Source organism: Hydra viridissima, unplaced genomic scaffold (assembly GCF_058129835.1).
Source record: "Hydra viridissima isolate aposymbiotic clone 2 unplaced genomic scaffold, HvirCarnegie_v1 scaffold_3, whole genome shotgun sequence".
In the NCBI taxonomy this organism is placed as follows: domain Eukaryota; kingdom Metazoa; phylum Cnidaria; class Hydrozoa; order Anthoathecata; family Hydridae; genus Hydra; species Hydra viridissima.
In genome coordinates, this window is record NW_028324302.1 from 14,887,405 (window position 1) to 14,907,744 (window position 20,340).

Here is a 20,340-nt window from a genome sequence, read left to right on the forward strand (position 1 = left end):
CCTATACTTTCAGGGTAAGTTGGCACACCATATAGAAAGAGACAAGTTTAACAACATTAAGCATCTATTTCAAGTGTATCTCTTTTATGAAAACTCTTGATAACTTTTATTAAAAAATATTGTTAGACCTTAACTTTTATTGCCCTCAAATCGATTGAATAGACTTTCCTTCAATAAAAGTAGCGTCAACATCATTTTTTGTAACATTTTGAGAATTTATAGGTCTGTCTACTTTTCTTTTATAATTTCGCATGTTTGTTGATCTGCATTGTTATATAACTTTAGTGAATTTATGGCCAATGCGAAAATTTGTAAATTAGCACATGTTGCTAACTAGCCTCGTGATGATTGTGCCAATTAACCCCAAAAGCTTTTTGGTCACATGAATTATAAATCTTACAAATCCCCAAAAACATGAAATATTTAGAAACATAAAATGTGATTGATTAGAGTGAACCATACAACACCTACATCTATTTGAGTTTACTTGTAGCTAATGCTATTGGTTTTTTAAAATTGAAAAAGTAATATAGTTAAAAAATAAGTAAAAAAAAAACACAAAAACCGCTCTAACTTCTATGCGCATGCGCTTACAGCCCTGATACTGCACTGAGAGATCAATTAGTTCAGTAGGAAAGTTCCATGTTAATTTTGGAAATTTCTGGTGGAAAATTCCAAAATTAAAAGCAGTGGTCTCCTCTATATAAAATATTTTTGCTTTTTGTATTTTCTCCTTTTTTTTTTTTGTAATTATAGCAGTAGTAAATAACCTTAAGAATTTCAGCATATTTAAATAAATTTTAGGATGATCCTAGGGCTTTAAAGTTTTTTAAATTCATGCAAAAATATATTTTATTATATAAATCTAATAAGTTAATGAAAAATAAAACTGAATTCACTGAATGAAAGTTTTACATTAAAATTAAACATTTAGGGTAACTTAATCAAACCTCGCCTACACCCACACTAAAATTACAGTTGAAAAGCATTTTATAGACCTACACTGCTGCACAATACATCATTCGATAGCTTAGTCTTTCAGCTACAAAACTATGCACACTATTGTAGACTTTTTAAAAGTGTTTGGCATTATCATTAAAAACTGTAGTGTGTGTCAAAAGCACTGAACTCGCCCACTTGAACTTAATCTCGCCATGTTGATTTAAAGTCGCCCACTGTGTGTCTTTTAAAAAGAACTTATACTCGCCTAGGGTGACGTTATATACAGGTTGGTGAGATTAAATCTCGTTAGTTAATTTGTATGCTGAATTGCACTATTTTAATTAGAAAAGTAAAAAACCATGGGGTTTTTATAAATGCGAACTTTCACCCCTCCCTAGATTCTGACCTGGATCAGGTTGGGACTCGTAATACAAGGGTTGCGAGTTCGAATCCTGTTCGAAGCAATTATATGCTATCGGTTAGGCTTGAAATGGGGAATCAACTCATTAAATGCTTATGCCCTAGTGGCGGTGTATTGTGATAAGACCATTAGGTCTTATCACAAAATTAATAAGACCATTAGGTCTTAACGCACATAAGACCATTAGAGTATTCTTAAATAAAAATAATAAAAAAGTTATATATATAATACGAAATTGTATGCATTTTTTAATATATAAAAAAGATTTTAAAATATTTAGTACATATTAGTCAGTATTGTTTTCGGGATCAACCAATGGTTGCAATAAAGATAATGAGTTGAACTTTCTTTTTTTTTGTTGCTGTAGACTTGTTGGCACGATTTTCTTATTTTCTTTTCTCAGCCAATACTTTTTTTTCTTCTTTTTCTTTGAGTCGCTTAGCAGCATTGATAAGTCGCAGTTGTTTTCTTTCGCATTTTTCTCTTTCCTGTTCGATTTTGTCCTGGTGATATTTCAGCTTTGCTGAGTATGCTTCTTGAGAAGTTAAAGCGAAGTATTTCAGCTGACCTTGTCTGTTCGCTATCTTTTTCCGTGCGGTGGCCTTAGGATATGCCAAGACATCATCATCTCCATCACCTGCACATATATAAAAACATATATTCAATAAAAGTACTAATATTTAAATAATTTAAAAAATTTTAAATTACTTTAAAATTTATTAAAAGTTGCATTGTTGCTATGAAAATATTGATCACTTCGTGAAATGATTGACTTACCAGGGTAGGATGAGTTTGCAAATGGAAAATCTGAAACTGTAGCAGATTTTAATTTTGGTGTTATAAGTGGTTCTAAGATTTCATTTTCTTTTAGCTTAGTAAGACTGTTACTAAAACTATTCACAATGAAATCAACATTTTTTTCTTCAACTGGATTGACCAAATATGCAAGCTGCTTATCAGAAACAACAAATTCTGCTTCTAAAATAGAAGCGTTTTTTTGTAGCAAACTGTGAATTGCTTTATCTTCTTTAGTACCATTTTATAACTGTTCTAGAAAAGTAGCAACCTTTCCAGCGTCCATAGAAGCATCGAAGTATTAGAATTAGGCGTAAAGAAAAAACGGAAAAACGGAAAAACGGAAAGCGTATTGTTTTGAAGGCAATCAAATATACATTAAAGTGGATATCATCAATTTTTATCAAAGCAATTATCAAGTAAATTTGGGGTTCAATTTTACGATTATGCCAATGTTGAATTAAGGGTAATTAATTTATAAAATAATTTCCTCAATAGTATATAGAATAAAAATACATATAAAATATACTTCTTTGTAAGCAATCAAAAACATTATGTCCTTAATATATATCTTTACATCTTTATTTATGTATATCTTTATTTATGATTTTGATTTTTGATTATTTTTTAAATATGTCATCCCAATTTAATCAAAAAATAATAGGAGTCACGGCGAAAGGTTTTTTTTTAAAACTGCTGGTAGCGAAAGAGTTAAATCTCATAAATATGTCTTAATGTAACATGCTGCATTTATTCTCGCCCACCCGGGCGAGGTTGATTGCATTGGGCGATAGTATATTTATTCTGTGGGCGATATTAAGTTAATTTGGGAGGTTGAGCAGAAAACAACTTTATGCATATTCTACTATTTCAAACGATTGTAAATGTTATTACAATTAGAGAATAAAAAAGGTACATAAACAATAGCACAACAAAAGGTACATAAACAATAGCACAACAACGGGTTTATCAGCAGATGTAGCCTCCCTTATACTAACCTTGTTGCTACATTTATTAATTTTTTTCTTTGTCATCAATAATGAAACAATGTGAAAGTAGCTGATTTTTAGATACATTTACTGTGAACATATTTCCCTTGTCTTCAATTTAGTTGTTCATATGTTCTCATCATAATTGAATTTTCATAATTGAAGCTTCTAGGTCATGCAACTTGACGTGCAGCTTTTTTTTATTATATAGCACTATATCAGGGGTAAAAACTAGTTTAAAATTTAAGAATTTATCTTGAAAGTTTCTTATAAGTAAAAAATTAATGCTATTTTTTTTAGTAAGTAATATGAGTTTTTTAATCTTAAAGAGAATTGGTAAAAAAAGAGTGATCAATCAAGAGGTTTTTTTTTCTATTGGAACATTTTGACGGGTCATGCGCAAGAACAAACAGTAGTCAAACAGTGGTCATTAGCATTTATCATGGATAAACTTACGTCGCAATAACGTTTACAAATCGTACAATTTTATTATGTTCTATGAGTAGTGCTTTTCGTGTGCTTAGACCAATTTATGGTCAACATAATCGACCTACCAAACCCACTGTTCGTTATACCATCAAAAAGCTTGAGAATCATTTTACATTATTAAATGATGTTCGACCGAATAGACCACGTCTGGTACATAGTGCAGAAAATATAACGGCTGTAACTAAGAGTTTTTACAATGATCCTGAAAAATCGATTCGCCTCCGTTATTATTAATTTGACTTGTTGTATGGAAAAACTTGGGTGGTTCCACGTAGAGATCTTTGTTTTAAGGCAGAATTGAAGCCGGTGGACCTTCCCAGCGAATAATTTCAGCATTTTGGGTCTGGATAAGGTTGCTGAAGATCTGCTGAGGTTTAGCAATGAGGCTCATCTCTGTCTGAATGTCTACTTTAGTAAGCAAATTTGCCGTATTTGGGGTGAGGGACAACTCTATGCAGTTCAAGAACTAACATCTACATCCGTTGAAAACAACCATTTCATTGTGACTTATGGGCCGGTGAAATCATCGGTTCATATTTCTTCAAAAATGAGGCCGGTGCCAATGTATCGAATCGACGAATTAAAACGCAGTTGCGACCAACATTTGAAAGGAATCATTAAATAATAAATGCCAAGTTTCTACATTTGATTTGATTTTTTGTTGTTGTTTTTTTTTTTTTTTTAATGTTAAAAAAAAAAACAAACTCTAGACTGATTACCCTTTATTTATTTATTGACTCTTGGTTACGCTAAAAAAGCGGAAATAGTTCTAGTATATTATTTAATAACACTAGTATATCTTTTTTTTGGTAAGTAATTCATATATCTTAACACTTACGTACGATTATAAGTTGCAGCATACATTGAGGTACAATACAAAGGTTTTTAACATGAATTTTCAAGAAAAAATGTTCAAAATATTGAATTAATACAACAAGTGATAGATAAATAAAATAGATTAAAATATAAACTTTTTTTGATGTTTTTGTATAAACTGCGGAAGAGGTGAAACGGCATTGGAAATTCAGTTATTTTGACCAGTTATTTGACCATATGCCCAAATTTGTAACCCCAAACTGAAAAAACTCTTTAGAGGGCTTACAGACAACAATATCATTATGAAAAATGCTACAATCAAAATCTCCTCTTTTTAAATTTTTATCCCTTGTTAGATAAGAAAGTTTTTGTTTGTACGCAACGTACCACAATATAAAACTAGATTTGATAATAAATTCTCCATTAAAGAAACACAAGTGAAAAAAATTGTCTGCAAATACATCGTATTTACGGCCTTGTAATGATCTAGTTATCTAAAAACAGTTTAATCACCGACGCCTAAATAATTAAGCATGCTATCAATATTACGTAGACAACTATTACGTTGATCGGCATCAGTTATCATTGTTGATCGATAAAGTTAAACAAAAATATCTACTATTCATCAAAGTTTATTTCCTCTCTTTATTGGTTTCATAGCGTAATACAACTTAAGAAAGCTTCTTTAGAATCAAATATTCATGAATGCCGAATCCTCGAGAAATATTGCATAAACCTGAAAAATTGATTTTATTTTTTCATGCTTCTGGCTAGGAAAAGAAATTATTTGCTTTAACATTCTTTGGTTAGTTTATTCGGAAATTTATGAAACATACTAAATGGTTTACAAATTAGAATTTTACTTAGATGTAGATAAAGAAAGAGATGGTCATTTTTTAAAAAACAGTCATAACCCATTAAACAACGTACGCAATTGTTATTTTTGCATATTAATACAACATACTATATGAATAGCCATTTCTGGATATATTTTAATTTTCGGACTATATCTCAATCATGTTCGTAACTTCATATAATAACAAGTAGAATTAAAAAACTCAGGGAGTGTCAGTTTTTGACATTTGGAGAAACCTTAAGATCCATTTTAATTTTCCATCTTTCATTTGTTACACAGACTGCAACTTGATTATGACTTTTCAGAATAAATTAAGTTCAGAAATAAAATTTCCAAAAATAAGTTTACAAAGTATGATTGAACGAAGCTGAAAATCATTTTGATATTTGATTTTTGAAAACCAGTTGTCGCTTTGTTTTTTTTTGTTGTTGTTGTTTTTTTTGTTTTTTTGTTGTTTTTTTTTTCATGTTTAAAGTAAATCTGGGCCATTGTGGCCGGGTTAAAATCTTTATGGAAATTAAAATGGAAATTAAAATCATGGGCCGGGTTAAAATCTTTATGGAAATTAAAGTACCAATGATATTGCACTTTCGAAGTTTTGATAGTTTGGTCGGGATCTTTACGTCATGTCCGTATTCTCGACAAGAAATCAGAGTAATTTTGACCTTTGAAAACTAAAATTTTTTAACTAGTCATTTTAAGTTTTTAGTTCAATTCATTAGCTTAGTTATTTCTAAAAGTAATTTAAACTAATGTGCTATGAAATGTTGAAAAACTTGTTCAGCTATATCTTGATGATGTTAAATGGTGAGGTTTTCTCATGGCCGGTGTGAAATTCTTCTATCCAGTTTTCTAGTGTCTCTTCATAGACCTTTTGGTTGATAACAGTCACATTAACATAACAATCACACAACAAAGTCACATTTCAATTAACGTAATATGGCTGTTTTCAACCAAGATAGTGCAAGCAATAAATAATTTTTCAGCTCTTATTTGCACAAGAATCACAAATCATTTTCATGTGTAAGACACTTTTTAGCCAGACTTGATCAGAATAGTTCAGCAGCATTTTTTCTATTTCGCATACTCCTTTCATTTTTCAGCATGTTTCAGCCAATGTTTCAACCAATGTTTCAGCATTTCATTATAGATAAACCCTCTTCTTTTACAAGCTTTGTATTTTTAATGTGTGGGTAGTTGATGATAATAAATGTTAATGGTAGAAATGTTGGAGCTGCTCTGGTTCTTAGTAAAATCAAATGTTATTGTTGCATTCTTACATTTTGTTGTACTATTGATTTTGTGTCATAAATAACCTATGTCTTGTATATATAGTAATATACACAAGGCATATGTTACAGTTATAGTAAACTACATATAAATTGAATTGAATAATAATTTTGTTAAAAAAATATACATGCTTTTAGTTTTCTATTTTATTTTGTTGCTAAAGTAACTTATTAATGCCTGTGGTAGTCAATTTTAAATAGTTTGTGAGTCTTCAACTTCATTGTTGAGTTGTAAACAATATCATCAAAGTTCATTCAAAACCTGTATCTTTTACAAGAAACCTTGTAATGAGGGAAGCACTCTTTGCACATTTTGTACATCTTTGATAAGTTGAGATCCTTTGGTAGGTACAGCTTCCTTAAGTTTTGGGAAATAAAATAGCTCTGATATCCTCTGAAAGATTTCTTGTAGTTAATAGGTAATTCTTGTGTTTCCTTTATTGAAAAATTGGAGAAAATCTTAAAAGAGTAATAATGTAAGAGGTTACAACAAATGGTAGAATCACTATAAAAACAACAAAATAGCAGATTCTTTTTTGACCCTTTGCATTTAATGACAATTATTTGTTTGTCTTTCCCATTTTCAACCAAATTTTTTTGTAAAATCAAGGTGTTTGCATTAGTCTACCATTTCTATTTAAACTATATTATTGTTAGAAAGATACTGACTGGTTAAGGATAATTAATAAAGAATTATAATATTGGATAATCATAATATAGAGTATAGGGTTTTTCAGACATAAACTTTTTCCCATTAAATACACTTTTTAAAGGTTAAATACAAAGTGTCCAAGAGGTTTTGTACTAGTTTCTATATTAGGAATGTTGTATATAATGTATGTAATCTTTATATATATTTTTTTAAGGTTCTAAGAAAAAAAAATGCAACCAAGTCCACCAAAAACTTTGCGTACTCGAAAAACTCACTCTCGACCATTTTATGAAATCCATACTAAATCAAGTGCAGAGATAATATCTGAAGCAAGATCAATAATACGTCCTTTGGATACAAAACGTCCATTTACTCCTTTAGATCTACCTAGAATGTTAATTCCTGATACCTCTAACAAGATTGATAAGCGCCCTTCCTCTGGTTCAAGGTATATATATATATATACACACATATACTCACACACACATTTATAGAAATTTAGTTTACAAATATATATAATATAGTAATTATCTTTATTTTTAACAATTTTTATATAATTGTAATATTACATCCTTTTTTTGTAACTGTTTAGTTTTGGATCATTTTCTTGTGATTCTCGACCTCCAACTGGTAAAAAGCTTTCACCAATCAAAGATGAAACAGAATTTACAAAGATGCAAAATTCCATATTCCCAGTAGAGTTTTTTAAAAGTTTATCTATTTTTATGTGGGAATTAACTAAATTTGCTGCATAAGGAAACAAAAAATATTGATGTGGGTTGTAACATTTTTTATTAAAAATGTTCATATTTAGGCATAAAGAGGATTTAGACATTATTCAAACAATATTCATTAGGTCATTTAATTAGGTCATTTAATATATATATATATATATATATATATATATATATATATATATATATATATATATATATATATATATATCCGCTCAAATGTCAATATCAAAGCAGTGTGTGAAAGTGTTGGTGAAAGTCCAGGAACATCAGTTCGGCATTGGAGACAAGAACTGCAAATTTCAAGAAGATCTCTACAGTTTATACTCACTAAAGATCTGCGTCTCCATGCATACAAAATTCAATTGACACAAGAACTGAAGTGCAATGACCATGCACAGCGAAGAGAGTTTGTTGAATGGACTATTGAACATCAACAAGTGAATGCTAATTTTTCAATCAAAATCATCCTAAGTGATGAAGCATATTTTCATCTTGACAGCTTTGTTATTTGTCAAATTGCTATATTGTTTGGTGAGAATTTTGGACTGGAGGCATCATTGGACCATACTTCTTTGAAAATGAGGCTGGTCAAGCCATGACTGTTACTGGTGTTCGATATCACAAAATGATTACAGATTTCTTTCTGCCTAAATTGGATATTGATGTGGGCGGCATGTAGTTTCAACAAGACGGTGTCACATGCCATATAGCCCATTAAACAATTCAATTACTGTATGAGACATTTCCTGGTTGTGTACTCTCTCTCTCATTTTAGTGATCAGAATTGGCCCCTTAGATTGTGTGATTTAACACCATTGGATTTCTTTTTAAGGGGTTTTTTTGAAGCCAAAGGTCTATACCAACAAACCTACAACCACCTTGCGACTTTTTTGTTTACCAAATTACATTTAGATTCAGGTTTGAAGACTATAATTATTCACTGTAATGTAGAGCTAAAAAAATTGAATTGAACCTCATAAAGAAGTTGTTTTAAACTAGTTAGGAAATTTCAGATAAAATTGCTGCAAAATTTTGTTTTATTATATGTTTTTATTTGGCAAATTTAATTCAGTTTCTTCCTGAAGCATTTTATTTTTGAATTAGTTGAAAAGCAGTTAATAAGCTTATGAAAAACAGATAAATAAGCTAAATATATGAACAAATAATAATAAAATAATAGATATATAGGTAAAGCTGAATGTCCTGAAATTTCAAGTTTTGTAATTAAATCTTGTAGGTGTTGAACTACTGTATATATCAGTGTATGTCAAGACTTTATGCTGTTTTAAATGGGTTTAAAAAAATATATCAATTTACACCAAGTTGACTTGTATACCTCTGGCATTGTTAACAACTTAAATTTAGGATCAAGAAGCTTACAATTTTCCAGTGGTGTATGGAGATGGCTTGTTTTATTGAACTACCTCATTTTTACCTGTGGATAAATATTTAAAAATATATGGCTAGTTTTTAAAACATCAAAGTTTATACACAACATTAGGTTCTCTGGTTAAGCTGTAGAAGAAGACCAGAATTTTTCTAAAGTATGAAAAAATTATATGCAAGTTCTGATTAAATAAAATTTTGGTCTTTGTTTTCAATGGTTTGCAGTGTACCTGAAACAACAACCCCTGAGTACACTTTTTTTACAAACTGTTTTTTATATAGTAGTTTATAATATGGTCTCACCAAGATAAGCTAAGATGAATTTCTTCAAACTTTGATGTTCATCAAATGCAATATCACTAAGTTGCCATCAAATAGCAGTTGCTTTATTAATATATAGTTTTAGACAGGACTGTTGCTGCAATTTTACTTGGGAAATATGCTTTGAAGACTGGAAACAGTTCATATAGAGCAGACAAAACAAGTAGGAAAACATTTACAATCATGTATGACCATGTTTTCAAACTAAAACTGAAAAGACATCATTAAGTTCGAAATATTTTGATATTTACACTTTCAAGTTTAAATAGAAAAGTATTTAAGCTTAAAGGAATGTATATGCATGTATATAATTATGTTTAATATTTCTAAAATATGAAAGATTTATATGCAGAAACTTACATATTTTAGAAATATTCTGGTCTTCTACAGCTCAACCAGAAAGCCTAATGTTGTGTGTTAACTCTGATATTTTAAAAGCTTGCCATATATTTTGCACTATCTATCCACAGACATGGGATAGTTCAATTACACAAGCCATCTCCATACATACATACATACATACATACATACATACATACATACATACATACATACATACATACATACATACATACATACATACATACATACATACATACATACATACATGCATGCATGCATGCATGCATGCATGCATGCATGCATACATACATACATACATACATACATACATACATACATACATACATACATACATACATAAATACATAAATTGATATACACATAAACAAAGAAATGCAAATATATACATAGACAACCTTTGGATATAGTTAGTGTAAATTTTATATAAAGTTTTTTTTTATTTCCTTTGTAGAATAAAGATGTTCCAATAATAGATCAAGATGTGTTAAAGCTTGAAAAACAACATGCATTGTTGCCTCCATTAAAAGCACGACCAGAGTTAAAGCATTCCAGTTTTTCTGAACCACTTATTAATATACCTTCACACCTAACAAAAGAAACCAATGACTATGTGAAAACATGGTTGAAAAAATATAGTAGTTCTGAAGATATGTTCAAAAATAAAGAATTACACACAAAAATAGATAGAAAAAAATTATGCTTTGAAGAAAATGTTAGACCATTATTAAAACAGATGGAGTTGAATCACTTGCATGAGGATTCTGATGCTTTACTAACTAATTTTGATATCCTTTGGAAAACGCTAGAGTTTGAAGATATGCTGGGGAAAAATAAGTTAGATGCAAAGCAAAGATCTGAAGTTTTGTCATCTGTAATGAAATGCTCAAATTACAACATCCCATTGATACTTTTAAAACTCACAAAATTATTTTTAGCAGTAAGTATTTTGCAAGTAAATTATGACCACTTGTTACTATTATTGTTTATAAATTTACAATACCTTAGCTAAAATAAAATAAAAAAAGATTTGAAAGTTTTTAAATATCTCAGTTGCTTAAAATAATACTTAAATTGTTTTAGTTTGCTTTGAGTTCAAATTTTTCTTTGTGAAGGGAGTGATCAAAAAATCTGCTTTTAAGACTTTTTGTGTAAATGTTTTTTACATTTTAAAATATTTTTTCAGCTGGAAGTGTCTGGAAAAAATTTGGAAGTTGTGTCAAAAATTTTATTTCGTCTTGCTCAGGAAAGAAATAATGATTTACTTTTTGTTAAGGAAAAAATGCTAGGTAACTGTTTGTTCAGCATTTGTTGCTAGGTAACTATTTGGTATTTGTTTAAAATTTGTTGTTGTTGTTACTATTCATCAATTTTAATGAGGATTTTTTTCTTGTTTTTCTTGTTTTTTTTTTGTTTTTTTTTTAATAATACTGTTTGATAGATCCCATTTTGAACATATTGATGATGGCTGAAAAGTTAGACCAACTAAAATGTCTTGTTTATTTGTGTGGCACATTAAAACTCTTATCAGGAAATCTACTACTCTTTCCTGATCTAGTCAAATGCAATATCCTTGAGGTTTTGGTTTATGTTTTGAATGCTACTGAAAAGGTTTAATATTTTTTACATAAATACAACCATTTTTAATTTCAATTAAGTCTTAAGGTTTAAAACTTTTAATCTGTTTTTAAAAAAATTTTTTAGAAAAGAAATTCAAAGTAAATTAAAAATTCTCAGATAGCAAATCTCATTTTGCATATACAAATCTAAAACTTTAAATTTATCTTAGTTTCAAGATTTTCAAGCAAAAGATGGTTCTCATGCTCTTATTCAGGTAATACAAACTTTGTAAATTGTAGAAAGTTATATTTTGATGCCCATAGTGTGTATATTTATTACAGTAGTTATGCACATGCAATACTAAGTTTTGAAATTCTAAACTAAGAAAAGAGTTTTAAATTGAAAAATAGTTCTTACCAAAAATCAGTTTTCCTAACTCCTGTTTAATGAATTTTTTTTTTAATTTAAATCAGAAATATTTTTTAATGACTAAAAAACAAAACAATCAGAGTAAATTTGTTGTCCATTATCACTTGTTGATCATTATCACAATATACTTTTGAGTTAGTTCTGAAAACTTTTTAAACATTTAAAAAAACCAGCAAAGGTTAACTAAGTTAAACAAAAAAGGCAGGGGTGAAATCTTTCGTCATTATTGAAACTCTTTTCTGCTGTAAATTCTGGTGTTACATTAAAAACTTCTTTCTTATGTCAGCAAGACTTATGTACTCCAGGTGGTGTCAACATTAGCAAACTTAGCAAATGACGATTCACTACATGACAAATTTTTGATGTGCAGAATTCCACAACAATTGTTAAAAATAGTAGATATTCATAAACAAGATGAAGGAGTTGTGTTGAGCTATTGTAGGGTTATGAGGTATATTTCATGATTTGTAGAAGTGATCATTTTATTTTTGTCTTAAAGAAATTAAAAATTTTTCTAAAGTTTAAAAACTTTTCATAGGTTATAAAATCTGACAAAAATATTTGATTTTTTTGCTTTTGTTTTTACTTTAGCAAGCTGACAGTGAGTGAAAAATCATGTCTTCAATTATGCGAAGATTCATTTTACAAAATCCAAGTTCACTTGCTTAAGAAACATATTTTAAACAAAGTAAAGTTTATTTTAAAAGCCACATTTTCTTCAAAATAAGATCTAGTACTTCTAATAAAATTAACATTTTTTTGAAAATAAATGTTTTGTGTCTTGATTTTTTGTATAACAATTAGTTTCCTGTAGAAATTTTATTTACAATTTTTACACAGGATATTGCTGTACGACTTTGTTTTATCATTGGTAATTTAGCAACATTTTTGCCTGAGTGTCAAAAGGTTTTTACATTTCATACTGAATGTTTGGATTTGGTGGTATCAATAAATGCTACTTACATGGAAAATTGTGAAGCTGTATGTTTACTAAGCTCCATTAATTAAAAAAGTGAAATTTATGTTAAAATACTTTACATGCATGTATTACATGTAAAATATGTTTATACAAATTAATTGCATTTTCTAATAAGTATGATGTTGTTTCTATTTATAATTCAATATATACAGTTTTGTGAAAAGTTTATAAACAGCTAAAATTTTCAAGTTTTTTTGCCATAACTTTTTGACTTTTGACTAGAAATGAATGAAATTTTTAATAATTATTCCTATAATGTGACTATATAGTATGATTTATTCAAAAAAAAAAAAAAACTTGTAATGGAAGGAAAAAATTCAAATTTTATTGAAAACATAACCGTGCAAAAGTTTATAAACAATTCCATATCCCATTAAGTAAATTAAAATTTTATTAAGAAAAATGTATTTATGTTAAAATTAGTTTAGTGGATATAATGTTTAACTTAACTTGAATTTTAAAAATGATGGGAAAATCAAAGTAATCATCAAGAGAAAAGAAAAATCTAATAATACAAGCTGTAGAGAAGAAGGTTCCTTTTAAGCAAATTTATGAGCTTTATGATGTGGCTAAATCAACAATTAGCATGCTAGTAAAGAGGTATAGAAACCAAAAGACATTTGAAAACAAGCATCGTTCAGGTAGGCCAAAGATAACTACAGAACATCAAGATAGATCTTTGGTAAGAAAATCAAAACAAGATCCCCTGCTGTTGAATTAAATAGCATTTTGAGCAATAAATATGTTGTTAAGTGCAGCATAGATACTACAAAATGTTGCCTGCATCAGCATAATTTGTTTGGTCATCATCCTGCCAAATAACCATTAATATTATAAAATAATCACTCAGCCCAATTGAAATTTGCAAAAGATCATATGCATTGGACTTCCAAAGAATGGTCAAAAGTCTTATTCAGTAACGAATCAAAGTTTTGTATGTTTGGTAGCAATGGTATCAAGTACATGAGACGTCTGAAAGATGAAAGACTTGCTCCTAAGTTTCAAAAGCCAACAGTTAAACCTGGTGCAAATAATGGTTTGGGATCTTTTAGTCGTGATTCTAATGGTCCATTTCATCGCATCAATTATATTTAGATATGATCAATGTGATGAAGTGGATTAATAGAATCAAGAATGACAGTAAATAGATGCATCGACTATATCTAAATATATGCAAATCGATGCATCAATTATATTTAGATGCAATCAAAAATGTTATGCTGCTACATGGAAAGGACAAAATGCCTCGTACTTGGATTTTCAAGCAAGACAACGATATAAAGCACCGTGCAAGTTCTATAAAAAAATTTTTTAATTTGAAAAAAAATTTTTTTTTGGACTGGCCTTCTCAAATTTCAGATTTAAATCCATTCGAACATCTTTGGGGATATTTCGATTGTCAAATGAAAGGCGAAAAACCGATCAATAAAAATGATTTATTCCAGGTTCTTTTGGATTGTTGGGCAAATATCCCCATAGATGTTTTGATCAACTTAGTTGACTATATCTTGTTGTTGTTAAGCAATGTTAAAGTCTAGAGGCTATCCAACAAAATACCAATGTGCTGTGATGAAATATTGTGGAGGAATTAGAAATAGTACCCCTTTTTTAAATTTTTCTCATTTGTTTATAAACTTTTACATGATTATGTTTTCAATAAAATTTGAATTTCTCCCTTCCATTACAAGTTATCATTTTTTTGAGTAATTTATAGTATGTAATCACATTATAGAAACAATTCTTGAAAGTTACATTTATTTTCACTGAAAAGTCAAAAAGTTATGATAAAAAAACTTGAAAATTTTAGCTGTTTATAAACTTTTGCACGCTACTGTATTTTACATCCATATGCTTTGTGCAATATTGTTTATATATATGAAGTATATAATTTTAATTCAGTAAAAACAAAATTGTCTATTTCTATTAAATTACATTGATATTGTTTTTTTTATAAAAGTTTGTTAATTTAAGGAAGACAAGACCAAAACAGATTACAGTAAAGAAGATGTTGCAATTAAGGTATGTTTTTGATAGAACATGATAGAAAATATGCAACTTTTTTCATTGTTAAATCAAGTAAGATTTTTGTTGCTTCTATGAATGTTTTCTTAGACATGTATTCAAAGTTGATTTGTTTTATAAGAGCGCTTGGGTTTGATTTTGTTATAGGCTGTTCGAGTGATAGCCAACCTATCAATGAATGGAGAATGTGCTCAAGCTTTTAGTGATAACAAAACATGCATCAGTACTTTTATTAGTATCTTGGGTATGGCATGCTATTGCAGATTAAAACTACAGATTAAAACGTTATTGTTTTTTCATTTTATTGGATGCTTTTTTATTTTATTTATTTTTTTATATTTCTTTAAAGTTTTTTATGTAATTTATACATGTGTTCAACTTCAGACAGCCAACATACTTCAATAGAACTTCGCAACAATGTGATTGCAACAGTCAACAACTTGGCCTTCTTTGCCACAAAAGATTGTTATTTCTCAAAAATGAGAAATCATTTTACTAAAGGTAACTTTTTTTATCCATCTTATTATACAAGTAAGAAAATGTTTACATCCATGTATCAGGTACTGCCATGTATGACCATGCTTCAGCTATTCAATATATTGAGAAACATTTAGTATAGCATTAACTACAGTATCTCCAGGCTGTCCAGTTGTAATTTTTTTCATTCTTTTATTGGTTTTTTTTTGTTATGTCATTTTTTTCATTTTTATTTAAATTTTTTCATTCTTTTTATGGTCTTTTTTGTTAAGTCTTTTTTTTTTATGCACTTTCTTCAATTTTCAAAATTGAAAAATTGAAAAAAAAATGACATAGCAAAAAAGATCAATAAGAAAATGAAGAAAATGATAACTTGACAGCCTGTATCTGACATGATCTAAAAATAAAAATATTTTTACATCATTCAGCAAGTTATAAGTAAGCTGTATTTAACTCATCTAATCACTCCAACATTTTGCTGAATCTTCAGTTTTTTCAACTGAAGAAAACTATATTGTAGTGGATTTATGCTTCTAATTTGATTGTTTGGTATTGCAGCAAATTATGCAAAACAGTTAAAACAGCATGATGTTAGGTAGAAAAGAAATATCAAAGGTTATGAATAAACATAGTATATTGGCGCTATATAACCAAAATGATACTTATTTTATGAATGATGAAGCCAGAACATCAAAATGTCTTATGCAATATAGCAAGCATCAAAGTTTATGAAAATTTTACTGCAACACCCATTATGGTTATTTTCAGATATTGCCTCAACCATTATTAAAGACAATCTGCAACAAATGCTTGGTTAACTATTAGTAAAACCAAGCTGGTAACAATCCTTAGGGTATTAGAGTTAAGATACAAACACATTTTTAAAAAAATCAATTTTTAAATCTTGGGTGATCACAAAAAATTTTTTTTCAGCTATGATAAATATGTTATTTGCTGGGGAAATGAAAAGTATCCTTGAAGTTTTAAGAGCTCTTGGTAATTTTACACAACATAAAGTGGTTAGAGATGCATTGATCAAAACTAGTTGTAAGTTAATGAATGGTTTTTATTGATTTTAAATTTAAAAATTAAATTTAAAAAATAAATTTTTGAATATTTAATTCTATGAGTTTTAGTTATGTGTAAATTTTATGCTGTTTTTTTATTGTTGCTGTTTTTGCTTTTAGTTGGCAAATTAGTTAGCGAGCTTTTAAATTCAAGTAACCACGAAGTATTGTTTTCTGTTTGTGGGGTTCTTGTGAATATGATGGTTGATAAAGATAAAAGATTTGTTTTAAGGGATCAAAATGTAATCTCTAAGTAAGTAATTGTATACAGTTATAGAATTTAATAGTTTTCAAATGAAAAGTTTGTTTATGAGAAGATAATCTTAAATTTAGTTGCATATTAAAGCAATATCAAGGTTTAATTGTTTGATATTCAAATAGTTTTTGTATTTAAACCACTGAATTGTTTTTTTTTTCTTTTGAATTAACAAGTTCTACTTACTCAATTTTTTGAATCATAACTGATTTTCTAATTGCAACCAACATGAAGTCAAAAAAGTATGAAGATAATGCTAAGTGAATTTTTCATTTATTTCTTAAATAATAATTAAGATCAAAATTCAACAAACATGCTGAAGATGAAGGATGTAAAAAAAAAACAATTCAAACAGTATTCAAACATGCTGATACTGATAAAGTTGAATACTAAAAGAATTAATGACAACAACAACCATTTGAACTATCTGTTAAACAGTTGATAAAGATTAAGTATAATTGTTTGTAAGCACTATTGAACTATTGACAGCCTGCAAATTCAAAATTTCAAAACCTAATGTTTTAAATGTAGTGAAGAAGTTAAAAATCAAATCTATAAAGAAGGTCTTTAGTCCAAAGTATGTGATAGATTAAAAAGAATGGCTTGAATGATCACTTAGACATTGTATGAATATTCTGCTGTACTTGTTGTTGAAAAGTTCTTTACTATGGATGATAAAATTTGTTGTCCAGTTGATCCATCTTAGGTATTGGATAATGAATACTACAGTAATTTATCAGTAATTGTGATGTTGATATTCAAGCTAAAAATAAAAGAAAGTTGAGGTTCTCTGCTAAATATTTGATTATGCAGGGTTGTCAAGTTTATGAACCTTATGCCATATCTAGAATGATAAAAAAGCATGTTTACCTCAAAGCGTATGTCAAGAAGCAGCTAGTTCCAATTATAAACAAGCTAAAGGAAGGTCACAATGTTATCTTCAGGATAGAAATGGTTAGCTTGCATTACGTATGAGTTCTGTGCAATTACCTAGATGAATGAAATCTACTATATAACCAAAGAAAGAAATACACCAGCTGTACCTAATCAAAGACCAATTGGAACATTTCTGGGCATTGTACAAAAGGAATTATAAATGGTTGAACAACTTATTCCCTAAATATAAGAATACTTGGTTAAAGATTATGAAGGAAGTAGCCACGAAAAGTGGTGCTAATCTGTTTACCTGTTTTAAATATAACCTGTACATGAAGCCTGTAATTTAATATGCATATAATAAATCTTTTTGTGTTCTTTTGAATATCAATTAAACCTTGACCACACTTTATACATTAATTTTACATCGTATATTTCTTTAAAACTATTTTGCTAAATTTCAAGTCAAATCAAAACCTTTGCACAGTGGCAGACTGGTTGTTAATTTTATACTTTCAACTCTTATTCGTTATGGTCCCCTTTTGTAGGATAGCATTTTTTTATTGCACCAGAGGCATATTTACCATTAGTAGACTGAGAGCCAGGTCCAGTAACCAAGATTCTTTGCGGTGCGTTGTATTAATATAAAAGATTTTCTGCAAAACATAGTTTTTATGTTACCTCTTTCTGACAATCTAATGCTTACTTTAAATACGTTATTTACCACTCAATTCTTATAAGAGTAAATGCTATGGAACTTTGTATAATTTGTGGCCAGTATTATTTTAATGCATAGTTATAAATTATTCACCAAGGTGGTTTTGTTAATAAAACTCAATAAACGTTTTGTTCTTAGAAAAAATTCTAGATATTCGGTTTTGTTCCTAAAAAAACTCCTGAAATTCGGTTCAACTTGTAAAATGCGATTTGATCTTTTTGTAAATTTTTTGAAGCATCAAAATATTTTTGTAACTTTTAGAATGTGTAGATTGAGCATATCTTTTATGCAACAGCCTCTGTAATATTTTGTATGAGACAACATTTTTAGGTTGATAGACATATTGCGAAATCTAAGTGAAAGAGACTGGTGCCTTGCTGCGTTAATATGTCAAATTCTATGCAATTACACCGACGAGCTCACCAGTATTGAAGCGTGTTTTAATCAAGAAGAGTGTGATGACATCATTACAATCCTTAAAGAATTTTTAGGTTAAAGTATCACAATATTCATTTTGAAAGAAATATTTTTATAAATAATATTTGGATTAATCGAACTTCAGTACAAAAAAAAGATTTTCCATAAAATATCATTAATTTTATTTAACTGTTATTCTAAAATGGTAGTAAGAAGTTTTTCGTTGTTATTAAATAGATCCTGTGCTCGCGTTAGATTACGATTATGATTCGGACCTGGATGAAGAAACTATTAATTGGTTAAAGCACACGTGGCATGAAAATTTTCATCCGGTAGCTGAAGTTTTATTGCAACGCTTCGATAATATTTCGTCGAATCTAGTGGCTATTCCCACTGCTCCTGATTAGCAAAAGGAAGGTTTGTCCTCTATTTTTTCCTCTCATAAAGCTTCCTAATTCACGACTACGTCAATTAAAAATCTTTAGATAAGCAAATTTTCATAGGAGTAATTTATTTAAGAGGATGTCTGTCAACTTTAATCTAAATTAAATCAGCCCTCATGTGTCAAGTATGGAAGAAAGATTTTTAATAATAATATGTATATAATTTATTTATGTAATTGAAATGATATTATGTCAAATTTTGTAAATTACTTCGGAATGATATTGTATTATCAGTTAATTATAAAACGTTAAGTAAAATTTTTTTTCAAATGTTTGCTTGATTCCCTTGCTACATAAAGTTTTAATTAGTTTTATTACTTACCCAGTCATCTTTTTTTTCATGGTGTCATTTGTGTCAAAATAAACGGAAGCATGTAAACGGAAATAAAATTTCACAGCCACTGTTAATTTAATGAATTAAGAGAAATTCATCTAAAGCATCTAAATCTTCATTTTTTAAACACGGAAATATTCTGGAAGCTTTCTGAAAACTTTTTCTTGTTTGTACTGACAATGCTCTACAAAAAAACTAAACCTTTGTCGTTTAAAAGATGCAGTAATCTTCTGAAAAACGTCGGTGTCTCTATTTCTCCAAACTCTGATAGTTTGATGGGTGGCCATCAAAGTTTTCATTTCTATTTAGGGTTGCTTTATCCTAAATTAATATCAATTAAAAATTGTTGGTATTAAATTAATAGCTGTAAATGCATACACTAACAAACCAGATCCAGGACGTTATTTTCAAAAATAGAGCAATTTTTGAAAATATCATTCTGGATCTGGTTTGTAAAACCAGAAAAACCCTTCAATGCTAACATTACCATGAAACTTCTTTTTCTGGAAAGTTTAAAGTTTGGTGTGTATGCAGCAAATTTCATAAAATGTTGATTGATAGAAAAAAACTCGATGAAATCAGATGACAAAATAAAATTTTCCTCAGGCATCATTGAACCTGTTTTAAAAATATATATAAAACCAGCAAACGAAAGTAACTTTTTTGTAAAACCTTTTTTATTTTTTTTTTTTTGTTTTTATGTCAGAAT

General features: G+C 28.7%; 1 protein-coding gene across 3 annotated transcripts; it reads left to right on the plus strand.

Annotated features, from left to right (window-relative positions):
- The first annotated feature begins 7,458 nt into the window (after positions 1–7,458).
- LOC145202336 (armadillo repeat-containing protein 2-like) lies at positions 7,459–19,559 on the plus strand. 3 transcript variants are annotated; one of them, XM_090081583.1, is made up of 16 exons: positions 7,459–7,697; positions 7,842–7,944; positions 10,508–10,993; positions 11,240–11,342; positions 11,495–11,664; positions 11,843–11,887; positions 12,329–12,493; positions 12,634–12,730; positions 12,883–13,023; positions 14,993–15,040; positions 15,191–15,287; positions 15,428–15,544; positions 16,454–16,567; positions 16,708–16,840; positions 18,768–18,928; positions 19,092–19,559. In XM_090081583.1, exons 5-16 carry the CDS (start codon positions 11,651–11,653, stop codon positions 19,259–19,261), a joined length of 1,302 nt encoding a protein of 433 aa, XP_089937709.1. In that variant the 5' UTR covers positions 7,459–7,697; positions 7,842–7,944; positions 10,508–10,993; positions 11,240–11,342; positions 11,495–11,650; the 3' UTR covers positions 19,262–19,559. The 3 variants fall into 3 exon arrangements, 2 of the variants coding, with proteins under 2 accessions (XP_089937709.1, XP_089937708.1); XM_090081582.1 differs by having other exon boundaries at positions 7,461–7,697; positions 12,348–12,493; XR_016450658.1 differs by lacking the exons at positions 14,993–15,040; positions 15,191–15,287; positions 15,428–15,544; ... (2 more) ...; positions 18,768–18,928; positions 19,092–19,559 and having other exon boundaries at positions 7,461–7,697.
- Positions 19,560–20,340: the final 781 nt, after the last annotated feature.

What these genes read in the sequence shown, in the direction of transcription:
- LOC145202336 (XM_090081582.1), top strand. Translation starts at nt 7,480, where the DNA reads ATGCAACCAAGTCCACCAAAAACTTTGCGTACTCGAAAAACTCACTCT. An exon ending in AGAAACATATTTTAAACAAA is followed by an intron (nt 12,731 to 12,882) that starts GTAAAGTTTATT and finishes ATTTTTACACAG; the next exon opens with GATATTGCTGTACGACTTTG. An exon ending in GATCAAAATGTAATCTCTAA is followed by an intron (nt 16,841 to 18,767) that starts GTAAGTAATTGT and finishes CAACATTTTTAG; the next exon opens with GTTGATAGACATATTGCGAA.